This window comes from Manis pentadactyla, chromosome 6, assembly GCF_030020395.1.
Source record: "Manis pentadactyla isolate mManPen7 chromosome 6, mManPen7.hap1, whole genome shotgun sequence".
NCBI classification, from domain to species: Eukaryota; Metazoa; Chordata; class Mammalia; order Pholidota; family Manidae; genus Manis; species Manis pentadactyla.
The window spans coordinates 43,353,173-43,377,413 of NC_080024.1; the positions used below are offsets into that span (position 1 = coordinate 43,353,173).

At 37.2% G+C, this 24,241-nt stretch overlaps 1 protein-coding gene across 6 annotated transcripts in view; it reads right to left on the reverse strand.

Moving 5' to 3' along the window:
- The window catches only part of PMS1 (PMS1 homolog 1, mismatch repair system component), a 93,089-nt gene that overhangs the window by 56,154 nt on the left and 12,694 nt on the right, over nucleotides 1–24,241 (reverse strand). For all 6 annotated transcript variants that reach the window (XR_005024077.2, XM_036881876.2, XM_036881885.2 and 3 more), the window contains exon 4: nucleotides 4,836–4,938. Coding sequence is in view for 5 of the 6 variants with exons in the window: in XM_036881876.2 (XP_036737771.2) it covers nucleotides 4,836–4,938 (103 nt within the window). In the remaining variant the exon portion in view is untranslated. The remainder of the gene's footprint in view (nucleotides 1–4,835; nucleotides 4,939–24,241) is intronic.

Consider the following 24,241-nt stretch of genomic DNA (forward strand, 5'->3'; position numbering starts at 1 on the left):
TGACCAGAGCTGGGAACCTCCTCCACCCGGAGCTATACACCCAATCCAACTGTAACAATCAAAAGTGTCTCCAAACATTGCCAGATGTCCCATGGTGTGGATGAAGTGGGTAAAAATTGTCCTTAGTTGAAAATCACTGATTTAGTGTTTAGTAACAAGCATCTTTAAAAGGAAATTTAATTAAACTAAAAAGTCTAGATAGACTAAATGAGAACAGATAATAAGAATGTATCACATACAGTAAGGGTTTATATTTTACCAAGAATGTTTTGCTTTGATTATATTCATATGAACTGGGTTGCTATGTAAAATTTATTTCTTACTGTGAATTAGAGTCAAGAAGGCTAGAAGTTGCTGCAATTGGTCAATCTTTGATCTACTGTTCACAGCAAAGGGCAAAAAAAAAGAAACTGCCATCATATGAGGGAAATGCAAGACTTAGAAGCCCTAGCATAAAATCCAAAGTTCTAGAAATAAAAAAAGAAACAAACAGAGATGTAATTAAGTAAATAACAGAAGAAAATTAACTGGAGTTAAAGGTTTGAGTGCAGCTTTCTGAACGACAAATTGGAATATTAAAAAAAAAAGACCACATTCCACTTGGAATTCTAAATTTTAAGGAAAAGAAAAAAATTGACAAACTTTCAGACAGAATGAGGAAGACTAGTATCAAATTTCTTATCTATAACACTAAAAGACAACTTACTAATTATTGAGGTCATTAAGAAAGCTACACCCAGTCAAGATATACATACAGGTAAAATGAAGACATTTTTAGACTTGCAAGGATCCAGAATTACATCACTCAAGTACATTTGATGAACAAGTGGAGGATGAACACTCTCCAAATGGTAATTATATCAAAATAGATTTCATGAAGAGATGAGAAAGTAAAAAATATATTTGGTGAGCAAAGAATCTTAAGAACTAAATGTAAACAAAAAACTTGAATCTAAAGTATCAAGGATTCTTGAAATAAAAGATATAATGTAGGTGAAAGCCTAATAATTGTTTGGAACTCAATGTTTAAACATTATTAGTAACACTGGATAACTGGAGTAAAGGGGTTGGGAATAAAAGATAAAGCTTACAGAGCCCTAGATAACCTCAACTATGGCTACCTTCCTCCCTCCTATAAAAGTCCTTTCTTCTGCTCCTACATCAGATTTGCTTCCACCTCAGGGCTTTTGTACATGTTCTTTCTCCTATCCTTCCTATGGCTAACTCCTTTATCAACATTCAGATCTCAAACCAAGTATCAACTCTTTAGAGAATCCATTCCTGAATAGCCCTATCAAAGGCTGTTTCTACCAAAATGAAACTATGTTTTACATAAGAATAAATTTTGTATTTGTTTGGATTCTTTCCTTTATTACAAATGACATGTGGTATTTTTGTAATCGAAAGGAAATTTACCAAACAAAAAAAAAAAAACACGGTTAGGGAGAAAAGATCTTTGTGGAAAAGGACCAAAGGAAAAGCTGTATTTCTATTTTGCTCATACTTGGTGATTTTTGCTTCTTTTCTCTTGATCAGGTGCTTCTTCAGCATGTTCCATTATTAACAATTAAAAAAATGTTTTGCCTTCCACCATTTTTATGTAAGGTATTTTTTGGCCTAAGTGCACACATAACTTTCAAATCCATGGAATACCATAGTATTCCTCACTAGTAACACTGTGCTGTTATAGCTATCCTCTGCTTTAGGAAAGTTTAAAAGGCCATTGCCAAGTTTTGAGGTCAAGTTGGTAGAGATTAAGGAATGCATGAGACTAGTAATCAAAACAGGTATGCACTCTGTTTCCATTGCTAAACACAGGACACACTCACACCAGAATTCACATCAGACCCTATTCTCAGAGACCTCTATGCCTTCTTCTCATCTCAGAAATTCTAAGTTCTCTCTAAGTATTTCCTCCACTCCCATAGCTTCAACTACCAACCATGTCAATGATTCTTTTCATTAAAGCTATAAGAAACACCACACTTTCATGAACCCCTAAAAAAGAAAAAAAATGCCAACTAAATTATGATACCTTAACAATTGTCCTATACAACGCATGAATTGTTACACCAGCTTCACTGCTTTGGAAAATTCCATTCTCAAGATAAAAAACTCTTTCAATACATGCACAATCACACAAAGCAGGGAATTACTGAGAACATGATGATCTATATAGTAACAGGATACAGAAAGCAAATACCTGATCAGAGTATTAAATATTCTACTTTTGATACCTGAGAAATTCCTAAGGCTGAAGTATTAGGAGGTATTAAAAGAATTTTTTCAGGAGGGTAAATCAGTTTAGAAAGCTTAATACTGATTATCTAGGGTAAAGAGAATAGAAGTGATAACAGATAAAAGATGATTGAAACATAATTTATTCAGAGTTTTGGTAAAGGAATTTAAAAGCTGTTACATTGTTACAACAATGTACTAATTGTTACATTTCTTGTTAATTTTTAGAATGTCTTAAAATAGAAGTGAACAGTAAGGGTAATTTAAAACAACATACTATAAAACAGATAAAGCATTTTAAACAACTAAATTAATCCACAAAATAAATACTTACACCTGGAAAAACAGAACTGGAATTTCCAGTAAACTATTTTTAAGCACTTCACAATGTTTTTTAAAGTGTTAACAAATTTTTTGTGTAAATATTTTGTTGTAAGTTGTCCTTGCACCTACAGTTAGGCTATCTACAGGTGTCATCATTCTATGAAATGGTATGAGGAGTAACTGCTAAGCAAGGATATTCACACCACAACAGAAATTAATCTACAAGAACTCTAAATGCACAGATACTAATTAGGATAGTTGTACTGCAGTTTTATCTTACACAAAAAATATTTAAATGGAAGTTGAATGACAGCTGGTAGTGAAATATAAGTCTGTGGCTCAATCACTCAGAATCTATCAGCACTAAGGCAATATATATGTACAAGTCTTTCTGCAACTGTGAGTGGATTTGTCCATGTCCACCTAGAGCAACAGAAACAAAGAGCTTGATTTTTTGTTGTTTTCTCAGCCAATCAACTATAATTAGGAGATAAAAATTAATTATGATAGGCAATTACTTAGTTTTACAACTACTGACCTTCCAGGTATGTTGTTTTCTTAAGATAAAAGAAATATGCTAAGAGATGTAAGGTTAATTTGCTGACTATAGAAATTCCTTCATATGCATATCTAGTCTCACTTACTAAAAGTAGAAGACTGGGGTCAGCAAGAAAAAAATCAATCAGCAATTAGGCAAAGATTAGAAGGATTCTACATTTAAGGATTGTTGTTTCATAGTTCCCATGGAGATAAGTACAGAAAAGCATGAGAAATGCAAGTAATGCAGAGCCACTGGCTCTAATCTCAAGATTAGACTGGCTACTACTATGATAAAAATAAATACATTTAAATTTTGTAAGGTGACTAGATTACTTCAAAGTACTCAAATGGATAACCACTCAAATATCTCCTAATGGTTTCCTAATTTAAACTCCTAAGAACTGGGGTCAGGGCATTTCCGGAGAGGGACCATTTTAAAAAATGCCCTCTCTTTGTTCTAACCTTCAAAATCTGAAAAAGAAAAAGAATAACAGTCTTTTTTTAAATTAAAATATGTACATTATTATACATCAAATTAAACAGCTAGTCAATTTGAGCTCATTTTTATTAACCAAATTAATGAAGGGAAAAGTTTTCTTAGGAGTTCCTATTAACTCTTTCCTTTATACGGATAAAAAAATATTAATTCTTAACAGGCAGAGGTAGTCAGTAACTAATTTCAGAATTTATAAAGAGAAAGAATAAGAGAATTTGGTATCAGCATTAAGATACAAGAAAATAAATTTCAATGAAGACAGAAATCATTTGAAAAAAATAAATCCAATAATTTAAACATTAAAACTGGAGGGAAGGAACCACAGAAAAAAATATAGTAGTACTTTGGTAAATTACAACAAGGGACCACAAAACTAAAAATGAATCTACAGTAGAAATTGTATTGTAAATTGAAGGAGAGGAAGGGCAAACAACAAAAAAATCCCACAAGTCCCTTTTCAGATCTAGTAATTCTTATGAAATTCATTCTAGAAAGGTCATGTTTTAAAAGATCTCTTTACCGGAAGTTAACAGTATGAAAAAGATTAAAGGAGACAAATGAAATTCAAGCCTGGAGAGATTCTTTTTCCTTAGAAATACTTAGTAGAGGAACTTAAAAACATAAAATGTCAACTGAAATATAAGAAAATTATTCAAGTGTATAAAATACTAAATAACTAAATTACAAGGAGCAATGATAAATTAATATGTTTATTTGCTTCAAATAATGCAAAAAGGAACTGGGTAGGAAAACATACTGGATGAAACATCAGCAGGGAGTTGACAGTGGTTGAAACTGGGTGATGGGTACACTATTTACTTGTGCATGTTTGAGGTTTTCTGTAAATAAGTGTATTTTAAATTATTTAATCATAACATCTTAATAGTATGGTTTAATATCATGATTACCAAATCAGTAACATGGCATTTCAATAAAATATTATCCTTCATATACAAAGAAGATACTAGTAATCCAGCAATAGTAAAATAATTGTTCTTACAATTTTTACAGAAGAGTAACTAATCCATGTTGTCCCAACTCTTTCACAGTTTCTCGTGAAAACAACTCTAAGCATTTAAGAGACTAGAGGCTAAAGTAAAGGCTGAATATTCACTTAGAAGTTAACTAGCCTTTATTAGGATCAAACCTGAAGAAAGACATTTGAATTTAAGAAGGAACAGATTTTTCAATAAGACAGACAGAAAAGGCAAAGAATGTTACAAAGCTGCTCTCTTACCTTGACCAACATGTGAAGGTTTTTGAGAAATTATGTGGCCACTGCCATCTAAAACATACTGGGTGCTAAAATTATCAGCAGCTGTCCTTGTTGTAATTAAAACCTGGAATTATAAAAAATCTCTAATAAAATTATGATTTTAGATATTGCAAGGGACTCATTATCAAATCAGATTTAAAATAATTATTATATATTTACTTAAGACTGAAAAAAGTTGTGCTTGGTAAGTTCTTCTGACCAGTTGCCTTGTAATATGCCTTAGAGTTGCTATAATAAGCAACAAGCTTACATTTTTTATGTGGCATATTACTGATTTTTATTTACAGCATTTGACTTTAATGAAAATATTCATATACAAATCAGTATGCCTGAAATGACTATTTGTATTACACATATTTTATGACTTATATCTATAAAATCAAATACTTTAACTGCATTAGGGAAGCCTGCTTTTTAACAATTCCCATAAGTTTGTTGGTAAAGTAAAAAATTCTACTGTAAAGTGATCATTCCCTCCTCCTTTTATATGCTGTATAAAACTGCATTTCTGTATTTCAAATTAATAGCTCAAAGGAGTAAAAATAAATAAATAAATAATATAAACATATTTGAGCAATTTTTTCCTAAACTCAAGCTTTGAACTCATTGTTTAAATCTAAAATTAACTAAAAAAATTTAAGCATTAAAACAGTATAAAAAGGACTGCATTTAGCAAGACAATATTTCCTAAGATGTTCTAGTGATAGAATCATAAATTTAAAAATGTCTGTACTCTTTTGAGACACCCTCACCCTCAGCTTTCTGTTTACCTACTTTGTGAGATTAGCAGGAGAGTAAATAACAGTAAACCATTCCACAGAAAATAGCATGGTGAGGAGTTGGGATGTTGGCAAGGAAAGCAGGGTAGACAAGGGTAGCCTCCTCACACTTCTGATAAGCAACGATGACCCCAAACTGGGATCGGTCTTTCTTGGCCATCCTTGTACTGAGCAGAACTGACCATCTTAAAGTAAGTTTATATAACTGAGCAAGGAGCTGCAAAGATCCAACTGCACTGCTGGAATTCATCGAGGTCCAGTCAGGTGTACAGTTGATGGTTTTATCACCTTATCACCTAACCATGTACCGATTTACACAGCTCTGTAGAACATATGGGTGCCATGCAGGGAATATTAGAGTCAACACAAAAAATTATGGCTTCTCTAGCACACAGTACTAGTAGAATCTATTAGATTCTCTCCAAGGGTGATGTCCATAAAATTCTTAGTAGGACATTGCCCCAAAGTGCTATTTCTGTAATAACTGTTGCCCAAAAAAGCTGTACCTAAAACAAAGTTGTGAACCTTGTATGCTCAAGTGATTGCTCTACTTCTTTGAAAAATAATTCCATAGTTCAAGTTATATTATTTTAAGTTTTCCTGATAACTAACCTTAATTCTCCCTGCTACATCCCAACTATATTATGACCAGTAAGTCACTTCCTCTAGTAAAGTCTGTTCAAAACAAAGAGGGAAGAAATTGCTAGAAATTTTCTATCCTGTCTCTATCTTACTCTATGATTGTCCCTTAAAAAATAATTTACATTTAACCAACCATATCTCCAAAATACCAAGGTCAACTGAATTCTATTTCTATTCTCAATAGAGTTAGCCACCTGACCTAAAGTTGGTGTCACTGAGCAAAGGTGGCCCTGGAACTCTGAGTTTTAGTACTAAGTCGGCTAGTGGTTTGCTAGATAGTCCTAAATAAATGATTACTCTATCATCTTCAAGGGAAGGGTGATGATAAGATAAAGATGATGTTAATACTTCATAAGATTATGTGGGTTTCTGCTTTAACTACTTCCAAACATTTAGTTAATAGTAAACATATTAGTTAATAGTAAATATACTCCAGCCTAGATGAATAAACCGAAGTACTGAAAAGGCAAAACAGGATGTTTGTGGTCATAATGTAACATTTATCTTAAAAGAAAAAACAGAATACAGTATTGTTTTCCAATGTTAAAATTTCTGAAATTAGACTGTGCATTGTACTATGAAAATTCACTCAGACAGCAAATGCTTTGCAATTCACTGCTCAAGACAATGACGGGTAACACATGTAAGCATGTTTCACAAATTCATGAAATACAGTGTGTTCCTCAGAGGAAGGACTTGTATCTAGAGTTCACTTCATCACATGACCCTGCGTCCTTGGCAGGAAAACATTTTTTGGACCAGGAACAGGTTAAGACTGTATTAGCTGCAGAGCAGCTAACACATTTGAACCTGCAGTTAACTCCACTATCAGAAGCATCTTTAATACTACAAATTATTATTTTGCTTCTTACTAGAGACATTGAGGAAATGTGGCAGTGAATGAATCAAGTGGTGTCAGAAGAAGAAACAAATTTGTACTAAAAATTTTTTAAAGGAGAAGTTTATTTTTAAAGGAGTAGTTTCAGAAATCCTTAGAGGACCTAAGAGGTTATATTAGTTACCAATTATTAAATACTGACTCTTTGGTCCAGTTATTGAGTTTTAAGAAATAACAGTACTAATACAAAGGTAAAGTTACATAGAAGGACTTGAACCTTAAATAAGCACATTTTTTCCTCAATGTTTTACATAAAAAGTTAAATTTAAAACTTAGGATATATGCTGGTAATTCATGAAAAAAGAAACCCTCTCTTAACAAAACTTTATTGAAAATAATTATGTTAAAGTTTTGCTTTTGTTTTTTTGTGTTTTACTGACTTTTGGGATAAATACTTTGGCACAGAAACATGAGCCTGAAAACTAAGGTAAATGGTCCTCATATTCAGAGAGAGGGATTCTGCCTGGATCATGTTAGTGAGTATGCCTGCCTGCCTGAGCGCAGTTGTACACTAATATGAGCACTCTAACCGGACCTTCTCCCAGATACTTCACTGCAGGAGACTTTCACAACAGGGATATCTTGGCCCTGGTTTTTCTCCTTAAAACAGAGTTCAATTACCTCTGAGGAGGTTGCATTTAGGAAGCAGGATATGCCAACTGCTTCAAAAAACCTTGTGCCTATTCTAACTAAATTTATATCATACAGCTCTACAGAACACAGGAGGTACCCTACACTGAGAACAGCAGAAACCATCACAATGATGCTAGGGCTTCCCCCTACCATTTTACAGCTACATGGGCCCACAAATATGGAAGTTTCAACTTAACACCTTCAAAACAGAATGATAAAGCTTCTAATTCTGCCCTCTTTAAGCCATGGAGGTTTAATGTAATACACAACAAAAACAAACCTACACCTCCCATATTATCTCATCAAAAATTATGTATAATGAACTTGATAGAAAATAACACCCAGCACACTACAACCACTTTACAAATGTTGGATGAATCAATCAATAAACATGACTGTAATCAGACTATGACTGGCAACTCTAATTCCTCTGAGGGAAAAACAAAACAAAATAATGAACTAATGTTACAGAATAAAAACTTTTAGTGAGAATTAGAAGGAATTTATCTAAGATAGGCCATTGGTTAAGTTCTAGAAAGGATTTCCCAAAAATGTTGAGAAGTCTGCATAAGCATTGAAAGCTAAGGTGAAATGCTGCTTGTCAACAAGGGAATGAGCAAACCTGATGTTATCATCCCTTAGACAATACAGCTGATACTACTTTCACATTCAAGTCCAGGGCAAAATGACTTTCAACTATGGTACATGACCATATTCAAGATACTTTAATATGTATTATTTCATTTGAGCCACAAATCATTATCTTCACTTAATGACTCTCAGAAAAGTTAACCTGCTTTATGCCGTTGGCTGAGTTTCTTATTCAAACACTTGGCAATGAGAATTAGGCTTCTGACTCATTTAGACTATTCTGATTTAAAGAAAACAAAACACATCAAAACCATTCTGTATTCCTCTGTCTTGCCAATGGGTTTCAGCCCCAGACAAGTTCACTATGGATTCAATGAGACCAAAGAAATGACAGTAGAACGTTCTTGGGGTGAAAGGGTTATACGCAACTTTATTCCCACAGTGGCAGCCAATCACTAGAATCCCATCTGCTCAGAACTAGTCTGCATGCAGCAAGCTGGTTTCTGCCTCTGGGGGCCTCTCTGCCCCCGCAACTGTCTCAGTCTCTGTCCTCAGTGCTGCCACCACTACAGTCTCATCTCTGCTCTCCTGTAGCCATGCAGCCATGCCACCGTGTTGCCCAGAGCACTGGACAGAGCTCTTATATAGAGTCAATAATGATGTATTACCCACACGTGTGTAGTGAGCTAGCCAACCAGGGCCAGGCGAGAATCCTGACCATAGGAATCCTCACTTTATACACATCCTCCTAAACTGAAGTATAATAATTTAGCCTCCATTTAAAATCCAGTTCAAAAAACTTGAGTTTCTTAAGCATTTCTTTGGAGGGAAAAAGATCATTTTTAATATAATGTATATAAAATATCAGCCTGAAAAGAAATACAATATTTTATGATGTGCTTTATTATGCAACAGAAACAATATATCCAAAGAATCTTCACAAAAAATGTTATGAATAAGTTAAAACAGAATTTTCACTACCTCATTCTAGTCAATATGCTTTAGGATTTCAACATTGTATACCAGGAATTCAACACTGAAGACAAATACCCCCGAATTATTGCTCTCTAAACAACAATAAATTTCAAGAGAAGTTACAGTTGATCTGATTTTAAAAAACTGTTATCAGTCAATGTGTGTCACTCACTAATACATTCATCACAGATTATGGAAGCAGCAACTCCATTTTTAAATATCAATAGGATACTCTGTAGATATAAAATGAATGCTTTGCTCCTTTGAATTGTTCAATTCTAAAACAGGAAGTCATTTTGTAATTGACAAATTAAGAAAACTGCCCATTCTTTTAGAGTGCATAAAGATTATTATAGAATTAGATGTATTTTAAATTTCTCCAGTCAACTTTGCTGAAAGTCACTTAATTTTTTTCTTGTTATAACTATAATTATTAACACCTTTAAAATAATATAACAAAAAATAATTCCAACAATCAGAGTTTTGGGTGATGGCTGTTAAGATTGTGAAAAAACTATACTCTATTTACATACTATAAATTTACTAAGCCTGAGATGATATACATATTTGATTTTAAAATTATCTACATCAGTTAATTTGGTAGATAAAATAACCAAATCACTAATTTTTATTATATAACTACAACCTCAGAGATTTTCAAAATAAACTGGCCTTTGGAAATAAATATGAATCTTCCATACATGAACCTTCAATTTTTTTGAGTGGTAAAGTATATTCATTAAATTTAAAAAGTGAACTTTTTTTCCCAAAGAGGACTCATTAAGTCTTCCTAAATAACAATATTTATTTTTAAATGTAACTGACCTTAACAAGCACATATTACTTTCTGTACTTCTGAAATACTTTTCAGAATCCTCCATGTACGTTTTAATTTGATTATTTATTGAACTTAACACTGCTGGCCCAAGTATATTATTTTAATATGTGGTATTTTAAAACTTATAAATATCTTTCTAATCATTCTAGTAAGAAGGCAGTATGACCTACTCTGTAAAACTCAGTACTGGGAGGCATGAAATTGGAACTGAATTCCTGGCTTTGCCATTGACAACTGTATGTCCTTAAATAGATCACAATTTTCATATTCCATTTACTTCACTGTGCACAGTTCCCTCTGAAATAAACCAATTAGCACAGTACCCTGTATAGAGTAGACAATGAAATACTAGCTAATTATTAGATGGAGTTTTGAAGTTGGAGTGAGGAAACCTGGCATTTGGCTTCACAAGACCGCAGTTTCCTTATCAGTAATATGAGGAGACTGAACCACAGAAGACCTACATTGTACGGTGGCTTACCCAGGTAGATGAATGAGACAGACACTAGTGAACAGGAAGTTTACTGGGGAGTACACCCAGCATGATCACTTCTGGGGCCAGAGCAGAAAGAGAAGGGGTCTGTGCTACAGTTACAAGACTTTCTCGTTGACCCCGTGCAGGCACTGGGGAGCAGAGAGAGCATGGCAGAGTTCTAAACTGGAATAGGGCCTTTACAATTCCTTATCAACCAGTCATTGGATACAGGTTGCCCTGTATGAGGTGAGGAAGGAACTCTTCAGCTGAGGAAAAGACAATCTCCAGAGGGAGACTCAGCTTTGAGTGTTCAGTCACCAATAGCTGGGAGAATGAGTGCTCAGTCCTGACATGGGGGATTCAGGCTGTGCACCAGGATCCACTACTACTACTACTAGGGCTCCTTCCAGTTCTCTATTTCCTTTGGCTTTTAGAAACAGCCAAACCTAAATCATCATCACAAAATCTGTGACAAAATATTACTGGAAGATTCTATCTGCATCAAGTTCAAGAACAGGTAGAATTAATCTTACTGAGAGGGTAATGAGATAACCTTCAGGGGTTCTGACAACTATATCTTGCTCTGGAATATACTTATGTATAGTATATACACAGCACTTACTCATTGTGCATGCATACATAAAACACACACACATAACATACATCATACACACAACACACACATATATCTATGCGTGGTTTTCCCAAAGATTTATAGGAGATTACATAAAATGCTGTCAGTAATTTCTAAGACTGTAAACAAATACTTGACAATGCAATGTGTAAACTGAATATAATTTTTTAAAGTTACAGTTTTATGTGGTGGTATTTCAATTCTTGTTTTAAAGTTTATAACTTTCTATTATTGTGATCCTCTGCAAATTCTTTTACTCCTTTTCTAATTTTGATGACTAAAATTAAGTATACTGAAAAGATGGTGGTGAGAGGGGAGAGACAGAGGCTTCCTCCTAAAACTGGATACAATGAGAAAATACAATTGGCGCAACTAATCCCGAGAGAGCAACAGGAAAGAGGACAGCGTCAGACTGCACACACCTGGAGAAAAGAGCAGACCTCACCGAACGGGGTAACATACCAGAGCTGTGGCTCCACAGGACCCGAGCCCTTCCCCCACTCCAGCTCACAGACAGGAGGAAGAGAAACAGAGCAGGGAGGGAGTGGAAGTCTGGGACTGCTGAATTCCTAGCTCCGGAGATCTGCTCTGGGAGCACAAACCTATATTTCAGGTGCTTTCATGAGTCTCGCATGACTACCAGGTTGGAAAGTTAATACAGGCAGAGTTCCTGGGGAGACTGGGATTCCGGCCGCTTGTGGAAAGCAGGGATCCATATCCGGCTGCTCTGGGACAAAAACTTAAACCTGTGTGACCGGCCCACTGGCTCAGGCAGTGGAGACAGGCACAGCAGCCAGGAGGCGGGGAACAGCTCTTTCCTACCCCCAGGCACCAGTACCGCTCCCCTGTGACCCCCGACATTGCTTCAGGGGCTAAGCAGCTCCAGAATAGAGCTTCTGGACACTAGAGGGCGCCATATACAAACATGAAATGCAAGGCGGAAGATGGCGGCGTGAGTAGAGCAGCGGAAATCTCCTCCCAAAACAACATATATCTATGAAAATATAACAAAGACAACCCTTCCTAGAATAAAGACCAGAGGACACAGGACAATATCCAGACCACATCCACACCTGAGAGAACCCAGCGCCTCGCGAAGGGGGTAAGATACAAGCCCCGGCCCCGCGGGAGCCGAGCGCCCCTCCCCCCAGCTCCCGGCGGGAGAAGAGCAGGCAGAGCGGGAGGGAGACGGAGCCCAGGGCTGCCGAACACCCAGCCCCAGCCATCCGGGCCAGAGTGCAGGGCCCTCGATACTGGGAAAAAAGGGCAGCAAGAACAGTGAGCAGGCACTGGAGGCTGGGCGACAGAGGACATAAGAAAAGCGCGCGACCATTTTTTTTTTTTTTTTGCTTTTTTGCTGCTTTGTTTTGGCGAGCGCTTTTTGGAAGTCTTAAAGGGACAGGGACCCCAATATTAGGGAAACAGGGCAGAAAGACCGGTGAGCAGAGGCCTGAGGCTGGCACCGGAGAATAAAGAAAAACGAACGACCACCTTTTTTTTTTTTAATTAAAAATTTTTTTTTTTTTAATTAAAAAAATTTTTTTTTTCTTGTTTTTTTTTTGTGGTCGTTGTTTTGTTTTGGCGGGTGCTTTTTGGAAGTCTTAAAGGGGCAGGGCGGGCCACTTAATCCAGAGGTAGGGAATCCGGGATCTCTGGGCACCCTAACCCCTGGGCTGCAGGGAGCAGGGAGGCCCCTTACGGAGATAAATAGCCTCCCAGCAGCTCCTGCTCCAACGCGACTCCACCATTTTGGAGTAGCTGCCCGAGCCAGGCCACGCCCACAGCAACAGCGGAGATTAACTCCATAGCAGCCGGGCAGGAAGCAGAAACCCTGTCTGCGCGCAGCTGCGCAGCACAAGCCACTAGAGGCCGCTGTTCTCCCAGGAGAGGAGGGCCACAAACCAACAAGAAAGGAAGTCCTTCCAGCCGTCACTCGTCCCAGTTCTGCAGACTATTCCTATCACCATGAAAAGGCAAAGCTACAGGCAGACAAAGATCACAGAGACAACACCAGAGAAGGAGACAGACCTAACCAGTCTTCCTGACAAAGAATTCAAAATAAGAATCATAAACATGCTGACAGAGATGCAGAGAAATACGCAAGAAAAATGGGATGAAGTCCGGAAAGAGATCACAGATGCCAGAAAGGAGATCGCAGAAATGAAACAAACTCTGGAAGGGTTTATAAGCAGAATGGATAGAATGCAAGAGGCCATTGATGGAATTGAAATCAGAGAACAGGAACGCATAGAAGCTGACATAGAGAGAGACAAAAGGATCTCCAGGAATGAAACAATATTAAGAGAACTGTGTGACCAATCTAAAAGGAGCAATATCCGTATTATAGGGGTCCCAGAAGAAGAAGAGAGAGGCAAAGAGATGGAAAGTATCTTAGAAGAAATAATTGCTGAAAACTTCCCCACACTGGGGGAGGAAGTAATCAAACAGACCACGGAAATACACAGAACCCCCAACAGAAAGGATCCAAGAAGGGCAACACCAAGACACATAATAATTAAAATGGCAAAGATCAAGGACAAGGAAAGAGTGTTAAAGGCAGCTAGAGAGAAAAAGGTCACCTATAAAGGGAAACCCATCAGGCTAACGTCAGATTTCTCAACAGAAACCCTACAGGCCAGAAGAGAATGGCATGATATATTTAATACAATGAAACAGAAGGGCCTTGAACCAAGGATACTGTATCCAGCACGACTATCATTCAAATATGACGGTGGGATTAAACAATTCCAAGACAAACAAAAGCTGAGGGAATTTGCTTTCCACAAACCACCTCTACAGAACATCTTACAGGGACTGCTCTAGATGGGAGCACTCCTAGAAAGAGCACAGCACAAAACACCCAACATATGAAGAATCGAGGAGGAGGAACAAGAAGGGAGAGAAGAAAAGAATCTCCAGACAGTGTATATAACAGCTCAATAAGCGAGCTAAGTTAGGCAGTAAGATACTAAAGAGGCTAACCTTGAACCTTTGGTAACCACGAATTTAAAGCCTGCAATGGCAATAAGTACATATCTTTCAATAGTCACCCTAAATGTTAATGGGTTGAATGCACCAATCAAAAGACACAGAGTAACAGAATGGATAAAAAAGCAAGACCCATCTATATGCTGCTTACAAGAAACTCACCTCAAACCCAAAGACATGTACAGACTAAAAGTCAAGGGATGGAAAAACATATTTCAAGCAAACAACAGTGAGAAGAAAGCAGGGGTTGCAGTACTAATATCAGACAAAATAGACTTCAAAACAAAGAAAGTAACAAGAGATAAAGAAGGACACTACATAATGATAAAGGGCTCAGTCAAACAAGAGGATATAACCATTCTAAATATATATGCACCCAACACAGGAGCACCAGCATATGTGAAACAAATACTAACAGAACTAAAGGGGGATATAGACTGCAATGCATTCATTCTAGGAGACTTCAACACACCACTCACCCCAAAGGATAGATCCACTGGGCAGAAAATAAGTAAGGACACGGAAGCACTGAACAACACAGTAGAGCAGATGGACCTAATAGACATCTATAGAACTCTACATCCAAAAGCAGCGGGATATACATTCTTCTCAAGTGCACATGGAACATTCTCCAGAATAGACCACATACTAGGCCACAAAAAGAGCCTCAGTAAATTCCAAAAGATTGAAATCCTACCAACCAACTTTTCAGACCACAAAGGCATAAAACTAGAAATAAACTGTACAAAGAAAGCAAAGAGGCTCACGAACACATGGAGGCTTAACAACACGCTCCTAAATAATCAATGGATCAATGACCAAATCAAAATGGAGATCCAGCAATATATGGAAACAAATGACAACAACAACACTAAGCCCCAACTTCTGTGGGACGCAGCAAAAGCAGTCTTAAGAGGAAAGTATATAGCAATCCAAGCATATTTAAAAAAGGAAGAGCAATCCCAAATGAATGGTCTAATGTCACAATTATCGAAATTGGAAAAAGAAGAACAGATGAGGCCTAAGGTCAGCAGAAGGAGGGACATAATAAAGATCAGAGAAGAAATAAATAAAATTGAGAAGAATAAAACAATAGCAAAAATCAATGAAACCAAGAGCTGGTTCTTCGAGAAAATAAACAAAATAGATAAGCCTCTAGCCAGACTTATTAAGAAGAAAAGAGAGTCAACACAAATCAACAGTATCAGAAACGAGAAAGGAAAAATCACGACGGACCCCACGGAAATGCAAAGAATTATTGGAGAATACTATGAAAACCTATATGCTAACAAGCTGGGAAACCTAGGAGAAATGGACAACTTCCTAGAAAAATATAACCTTCCAAGATTGACCCAGGAAGAAACAGAAAATCTAAACAGACCAATTACCAGCAACGAAATTGAAGAGGTAATCAAAAAACTACCAAAGAACAAAACCCCCGGGCCAGATGGATTTACCTCGGAATTTTATCAGACATACAGGGAAGACATAATACCCATTCTCCTTAAAGTTTTCCAAAAAATAGAGGAGGAGGGGATACTCCCAAACTCATTCTATGAAGCTAACATCACCCTAATACCAAAACCAGGCAAAGACCCCACCAAAAAAGAAAACTACAGACCAATATCCCTGATGAACGTAGATGCAAAAATACTCAACAAAATATTAGCAAACCGAATTCAAAAATACATAAAAAGGATCATACACCATGACCAAGTGGGATTCATTCCAGGGATGCAAGGATGGTACAACATTCGAAAGTCCATCAACATCATCCACCACATCAACAAAAAGAAAGACAAAAACCACATGATCATCTCCATAGATGCTGAAAAAGCATTTGACAAAGTTCAACATCCATTCATGTTAAAAACTCTCAGCAAAATGGGAATAGAGGGCAAGTACCTCAACATAATAAAGGCCATCTATGATAAACCCACAGCCAACATTATATTGAACAGCGAGAAGCTGAAAGCATTTCCTCTGAGATCGGGAACTAGACAGGGATGCCCACTCTCTCCACTGTTATTTAACATAGTACTGGAGGTCCTAGCCACGGCAATCAGACAAAATAAAGAAATACAAGGAATCCAGATTGGTAAAGAAGAAGTTAAACTGTCACTATTTGCAGATGACATGATACTGTACATAAAAAACCCTAAAGATTCCACCCCAAAACTACTAGAACTGATATCGGAATACAGCAAAGTTGCAGGATACAAAATCAACACACAGAAATCTGTGGCTTTCCTATATACTAACAATGAACCAACAGAGAGAGAAATCAGGAAAACAACTCCATTCACAATTGCATCAAAAAAAATAAAATACCTAGGAATAAACCTAACCAAAGAAGTGAAAGACTTATACTCTGAAAACTACAAGTCACTCTTAAGAGAAATTAAAGGGGACACTAACAGATGGAAACTCATCCCATGCTCGTGGCTAGGAAGAATTAATATCGTTAAAATGGCCATCCTGCCCAAAGCAATATACAGATTTGATGCAATCCCTATGAAACTACCAGCAACATTCTTCAATGAACTGGAACAAATAATTCAAAAATTCATATGGAAACACCAAAGACCCCGAATAGCCAAAGCAATCCTGAGAAAGAAGAATAAAGTAGGGGGGATCTCACTCCCCAACTTCAAGCTCTACTATAAAGCCATAGTAATCAAGACAATTTGGTACTGGCACAAGAGCAGAGCCACAGACCAATGGAACAGACTAGAGAATCCAGACATTAACCCAGACATATATGGTCAATTAATATTTGATAAAGGAGCCATGGACATACAATGGCGAAATGACAGTCTCTTCAACAGGTGGTGCTGGCAAAACTGGACAGCTACATGTAGGAGAATGAAACTGGACCATTGTCTAACCCCATATACAAAAGTAAACTCAAAATGGATCAAAGACCTGAATGTAAGCCATGAAACCATTAAACTCTTGGAAGAAAACATAGGCGAAAACCTCTTAGACATAAACATGAGTGACCTCTTCTTGAACATATCTCCCCGGGCAAGGAAAACAACAGCAAAAATGAGTAAGTGGGACTATATTAAGCTGAAAAGCTTCTGTACAGCAAAAGACACCATCAATAGAACAAGAAGGATCCCTACAGTATGGGAGAATATATTTGAAAATGACACATCCGATAAAGGCTTGACGTCCAGAATATATAAGGAGCTCTCACGCCTCAACAAACAAAAAACAAATAACCCAATTAAAAAATGGGCAGAGGAACTGAACAGACAGTTCTCCAAAAAAGAAATACAGATGGCCAACAGACACATGAAAAGATGCTCCACATCGCTAATTATCAGAGAAATGCAAATAAAAACTACAATGAGGTATCACCTCACACCAGTAAGGATGGCTGCCATCCAAAAGACAAACAACAACAAATGTTGGCGAGGCTGTGGAGAAAGGGGAACCCTCCTACACTGCTGGTGGGAATGTAAGTTAGTTCAACCATTGTGGAAAGCAGTATGGAGGTACATCAAAATGCTCAAAACAGACTTACCATTTGACCCAGGAATTCCACTCCTAGGAATTTACCCTAAGAATGCAGCAATCAAGTTTGAGAAAGACAGATGCACCCCTATGTTTATTGCAGCACTATTTACAATAGCCAAGAATTGGAAGCAACCTAAATGTCCATCAATAGATGAATGGATAAAGAAGATGTGGTACATATACACAATGGAATACTACTCAGCTATAAGAAAAGGGCAAATCCAATCATTTGCAGCAACATGGATGGAGCTGGAGGGTATTATGCTCAGTGAAACAAGCCAAGCGGAGAAAGAGAAATACCAAATGATTTCACTTATCTGTGGAATATAAGAACAAAGGAAAAACTGAAGGAACAAAACAGCAGCAGAATCACAGAACTCAAGAATGGACTAACAGGTACCAAAGGGAAAGGGACTGGGGAGGATGGGTGGGTAGGGAGGGATAAGGGGGGGAGAAGTAGGGGGGTATTAAGATTAACATGCATGGGGGGGTAGGAGAAAAGGGAGGGCTGTACAACACAGAGAAGGCAAGTAGTGATTATACAACATTTTGCTATGCTGATGGACAGTGACTGTAAAGGGGTTTATAGGGGGGACCTGGTATAGGGGAGAGCCTAGTAAACATAATATTTGTCATGTAAGTGTAGATTAGTGATAGCAAAAAAAAAAAAAAAGGGAAGTTCCTGTGTGGTAACCTCCAACGAGTTCTACACAAGGGTATAAAGGGCATATAAAAGTGTAGGCAAAGGGTCTGTTTGTGTTTATACAGAGGATCAAAGCCTAATTGGGCTACCCCGAAAATGAACTAAGATACGATATGAAAAAGAACTTCCAACATCTGCACCCTCTGGAAGACTCATGCCAGAAGATGATCATCAAAAAACCCCAACAAAGATCCACGCACTGCTACAGCTGTAGATGCACTCATCCCACCAGTTCCTGGACCTGCCATGGGAATGAGGAAGGAGATATCTAAGCTGGCCTGTGCATACAGTAAAACAACAAAATTGGACTGGATCTATACTGTTGGAACTCAACCAAGAATTTGGAGAAGTGCAAATTGTAGCGCTCCAAAGTCTTACAACTACAAACTATTTATTGTTAAAAGAACATATGGCATGTGAACAGTCCCCAGGAATGGGTTGTTTTAATTTGTCTGATTTCTCTCAGACTGTTCAAGTTCATTTGGACAATATCCACCATATCATAGATAAGTTTTCACAAATGCCTAAGGTGCCTAACTGGTTTTCTTGGTTTCACTGCAGATGGCTGGTAATTACAGATATGCTTTGGTTATGTAACTATACTCCTATTATGTTAATGTGTGTGTGCAATTTAAGTAGTAGCTTAAAACCTATACATGCTGAAGTTACTCTACAAGAAGATATATCAAAGAAATAATCAATCTTCCTATGTTTTCTTCCGCCTGCTACTTCTATAGCTTTTCTTCTTCCTTCCTAATTACAACCCTTAAATAGAATTCGTGCCTCATATCAAATTTACCGAGTATCATAATTCTTCCAAGTGGTAAAGATACCTCAAGACAAATGCTGGGCATAGAAGCCACAGGGCATAAATATGCAAAGAAGTAAAAAGCTAACTTTTTCAAACAATAAGGCTTCTCTCTCACTTACCAACTTCACATTTCCCTGTATGGCCCCGGAAGATGACTGGTTAGCCAGAGACGGGTAAGATTCCTCAAGGGAGGAACAACCTAAGACAGGCACAGTCGCAGGGGGGCCATCAGGTGAGAAATTGGGGATCAACAGAGGTGAGGCTTAGAACCTCACCCCCCCGTTCTGAGAGAAATCTTCTGCATACGTGGATGTTTTATTGCCCTGGTCTAGCTTGGATTAACACATAGTCTACAGGCACACACCTGATCATCTACATGTGCTCTCTTACAACACTAAACTATGTTTTCTACCTTTATCTTGTATCTACCTACCACTTCAGCATTTTATTAAATATAATAATAATAAAGAGAGAAATGTGGTATCCACATATAAATCAAGTATAAAAACCAATTGAGTATTCATATTTGAACTGACTGTTTATAGTTCATAATGCATGAGCAAAACCGAAAGTTTCTGTGATGACTGACCTTGTACTGTTCACTATGTAACTTATTCATTATGTAAGAATTTGTTCTACATGTAAAAACTTGTTTGTTATGCCTCAGAAGATTGGAGACTGACAAAAATTAGGCTTGGGGTGGAATAATGATTGTGCATTGAGCATTCACTCCCCTATACAGAATTTTATTGTCGTTAACAACCATTTGATCAATAAATATGAGAGATGCCCTCACAAAAAAAAAAAAAAAAAAAAAAAAAAAACATGAAATGCCAAAGGAAACTTGTCCAGAGTAAAATTATTAATACAACTCCCGAGAAAGATTTAAATGATATGGACCTCGTGACTCTTCCTGAAAGGGAGTTCAAAATAAAAATCATCAACATGCTAATGGAGGTACAGAAAGACATCCAAGAACTCAGGAATGAATTCAGGTCAGAGATTCAATCATTGAAGAGCAGGATGGAGGGTATGAAAAGCAGGTTGGATAAGGTGGAGGAGACAATAAATGAAATAGAAACTAGAGAAGGGGAATACAAAGAAGCTGAGGCACAGAGAGAAAAAAGGATCTCTAAAAATGAAAGAATATTGAGAGAACTGTGTGACCAATCCAAGTGGAACAATATTCATATTATAGGGATACCAGAAGAAGAAGAGAGAGAAAGGGATAGAAAGTGTCTTTGAGGAGGTAGTTGCTGAAAACTTCCCCCATCTGGGGAAGGACATAGTCTGTCAGGCCACGGAGATCCACAGATCCCCCAACACAAGGGACCCAAGGAAGACAACACCAAGACACATAGTAATAAAAATGGTAAAGATCAAGGATAAGGACAGACTGTTAAAAGCAGCTAGAGAGAGAAATAAGATCACATACAAAGGAAAGCCCATCAGACTTCTCAGCAGAAACCTTACAGGCCAGAAGGGAGTACATGATGTATTTAATGCCATGAAGCAGAAGGGCCTGGAACCAAGATTACTTTATCTGGCAAGATTATCATTTAAATCTGAAGGAGGGATTAAACAATTTCCAGATAAGCAAAAGCTGAGATAGTTTACCTCCCACAAACCATCTCTGCAGTCTATTTTGGAGGGACTGCTATAGATAGAAGTGTTCCTAAGGTTGAATAGCTGTCACCAGAGGTAATAAAACCACAGTAAAGAAAGTAGAAGAGCTAATTACGAAGCAAATGCAAAATTAAATTCACTATCACCAAAGTCAATCAACGAATAGATAAAAAGTACAGAATTTGATACCTAATATATAAAGAATGAAGAAGGAAGAAAAAGGAGGACAAATAGAAAAGAACCTTTAGATTGTATTTGCAACAGAATACTAAGTGAGTTAAGTTAGACTCTTAGATAGTAAGGAAAGTAGCCTGGAACCTTTGGTAAACATGAATTTAAAGCCTGAAATGGCAGTAAGTACATACCTATCGATAATCACCCTAAATGTAAATGGGCTGAATGCACCAATCAAAAGACATAGAGTCACTGAATGGAGAAAAAAACAAGACCCATCTATATGCTGCTTACAAGAGACTCACCTCAAACCCAAAGACATGCCCAGACTAAAAGTCAAGGGATGAAAAAAGATATTTCATGCAAACAATAGGGAGAAAAAAGCAGGTGTTGCAGTACTAGTATCAGACAAAATAGACTTCAAAACAAAGAAAGTAAGAAGAGATAAAGAAGGACATTACATAATGATAAAGGGCTCAGTCCAACAAGAGGATATAACCTTTATAAATATATATGCACACAACACAGGAGCACCAGCATATGTGAAACAAATACTAACAGAACTAAAGGAGGAAACAGAATGCAAAGCTTTCATTTTAGGAGACTTCAACACACCATTCACTCCAAAGGACAGATCCACCAGACAGAAAATAAGTAAGGACACAGAGGCACTGAACAACACACTAGAATAGATGGACCTAATAGACATCTATAGAACTCTATACCCAAAAGCAACAGGATACACATTCTGCTCAAGTGCACATGGAACATTCTCCAGAATAGACCACATAGTAGGCCACAAAAAGAGCCTCAGTAAATTCCAAAAGATTGAAATCCTACCAACCAACTTTTCAGACCACAAAGGTATAAAACTAGAAATAAATTGTACCAAGAAAGCAAAAAAGCTCACAAACACATGGAGGCTTAACAACACGCTCCTAATAGTCAATGGATCAATGACAAAATTAAAATGGAGATCCAGCAATATATGGAAATAAATGACAACAACAACACAAAGCCCCAATTTCTGTGGGACGCAGTGAAAGCAGTCTTAAGAGGAAAGTATACAGCAATCCAGACATATTTAAAGAAGGAAGAACAAACCCAAATGAATACTCTAACGTCACAATTATCAAAGTTGGAAAAAGAAGAACAAATGAGGCCTAAAGTCAGCAGAAGGAGGGACATAATAAAGATCAGAGAATAAATAAATAAAACTGAGAAAAATAAAACAATAGGAAAAAACAATGAAACCAAGAGCTGGTTCTTTAAGAAAACAAACAAAATAGATAAGCCTCTAGCCAGACTTATTAAGAGAAAAAGAGAATCAACACACATCAACAGAATCAGAAACAAGAAAGGAAACATCACAACGGACCCCACAGAAATAAAAAGAATTATTAGAGACTACAATGAAAACCTGTATGTTAAGAAGCTGGAAAATCTAGAAGAAATGGACAACTTCCTAGAAAAATACAACCTTTCAAGACTGACCAAGGAAGAAACAAAATCTAAACAAACCAATTACCAGCAAAGAAACTGAAGCAGTAATCAAAAAATTACCCAAGAACAAAACCCCCAGGCCAGATGGATTTTCCTCAGAATTTTATCAGACATACAGAGAAGACACAATACCCATTCTCCTTAAAGTTTTCCAAAAAATGGAAGAGGAGGGAATACTCCCAAACTCATTCTATGAAGCCAACATCACCCTAATACCAAAACCAGGCAAAGACCCCACCAAAAAAGAAAAAGACAGACCAATATCCCTGATGAATGTAGATGCAGAAATACTCAATGAAATATTAACAAACCGAATTCAAAAATACATCAAAAGGATCATACACCATGACCAAGTGGGATTCATCCCAGGGATGCAAGGATGGTACGACATCTGAAAATCCATCAACATCATACCCCACATAAACAAAAAGGACAAAAACCACATGATCATCTCCATAGACGCTGAAAAAGCATTCGACAAAATTCAACATCCATTCATGATAAAAACTCTCAACAAAATGGGGATACAGGGCAGATACCTCAACATAATAAAGGCCATATATGATAAACCCACAGCCAACATCATACTGAACAGTGAGAAGCTGAAAGCTTTTCCTCTGAGATCGGGAACAAGACAGGGATGCCCACTCTCCCCACTGTTGTTCAACATAGTACTGGAGGTCCTAGCCATGGCATTTAGACAAAACAAAGAACTACAACCAACCCAAATTGGTAAAGAAGAGGTTAAACTGTCACTATTTGCAGATGACATGAAATTGTACATAAATAACCCTGAAGACTCCACTCCAAAACTACTAGGACTGATATCGGAATACAGCAAAGTTGCAGCATACAAAATCAACACACAGAAATCTGTGGCTTTCCTATACACTAGCAATGAACTAATAGAAAGAGAAATCAGGAAAACAATTCCATCCACAATTGCATCAAAAAGAATAAAATCCTTAGGAATAAACCTTACCATGGAAGTCAAAGACCTATACCCTGAAAACTATAAAACACTCTTAAGAGAAATTAAAGAGGACACTAACAAATGGAAACTCATCCCATGCTCTTGGCTAGGAAGAATTAATATCGTCAAAATGGCCATCCTGCCCAAAGCAATATACAGATTTGATGCAATCCCTATCAAATTACCAACATTCTTCAATGAACTAGAACAAATAGTTCAAAAATTCATATGGAAACACCAAAGACCCCAAACAGCCAAAGCAATCCTGAGAAGGAAGAATAAAGTGGGGGGGATCTCGCTCTCCAACTTCAAGCTCTACTACAAAGCCACAGTAATCAAGACAATTTGGTACTGGCACAAGAACAGAGCCACAGACCAGTGGAAGAGAATAGAGACCCCAGATATTAAGCCAAACATATATGGTCAATTAATATATGATAAAGGAGCCATGGACATACAATGGGGAAATGACAGTCTCTTCAACAGATGGTGCTGGCAAAACTGGACAGGTACATGTAAGAGAATGAACCTGGATCACTGTCTAACCCCATACACAAAAGTAAATTCAAAATGGATCAAAGACCTGAATGTAAGTCATG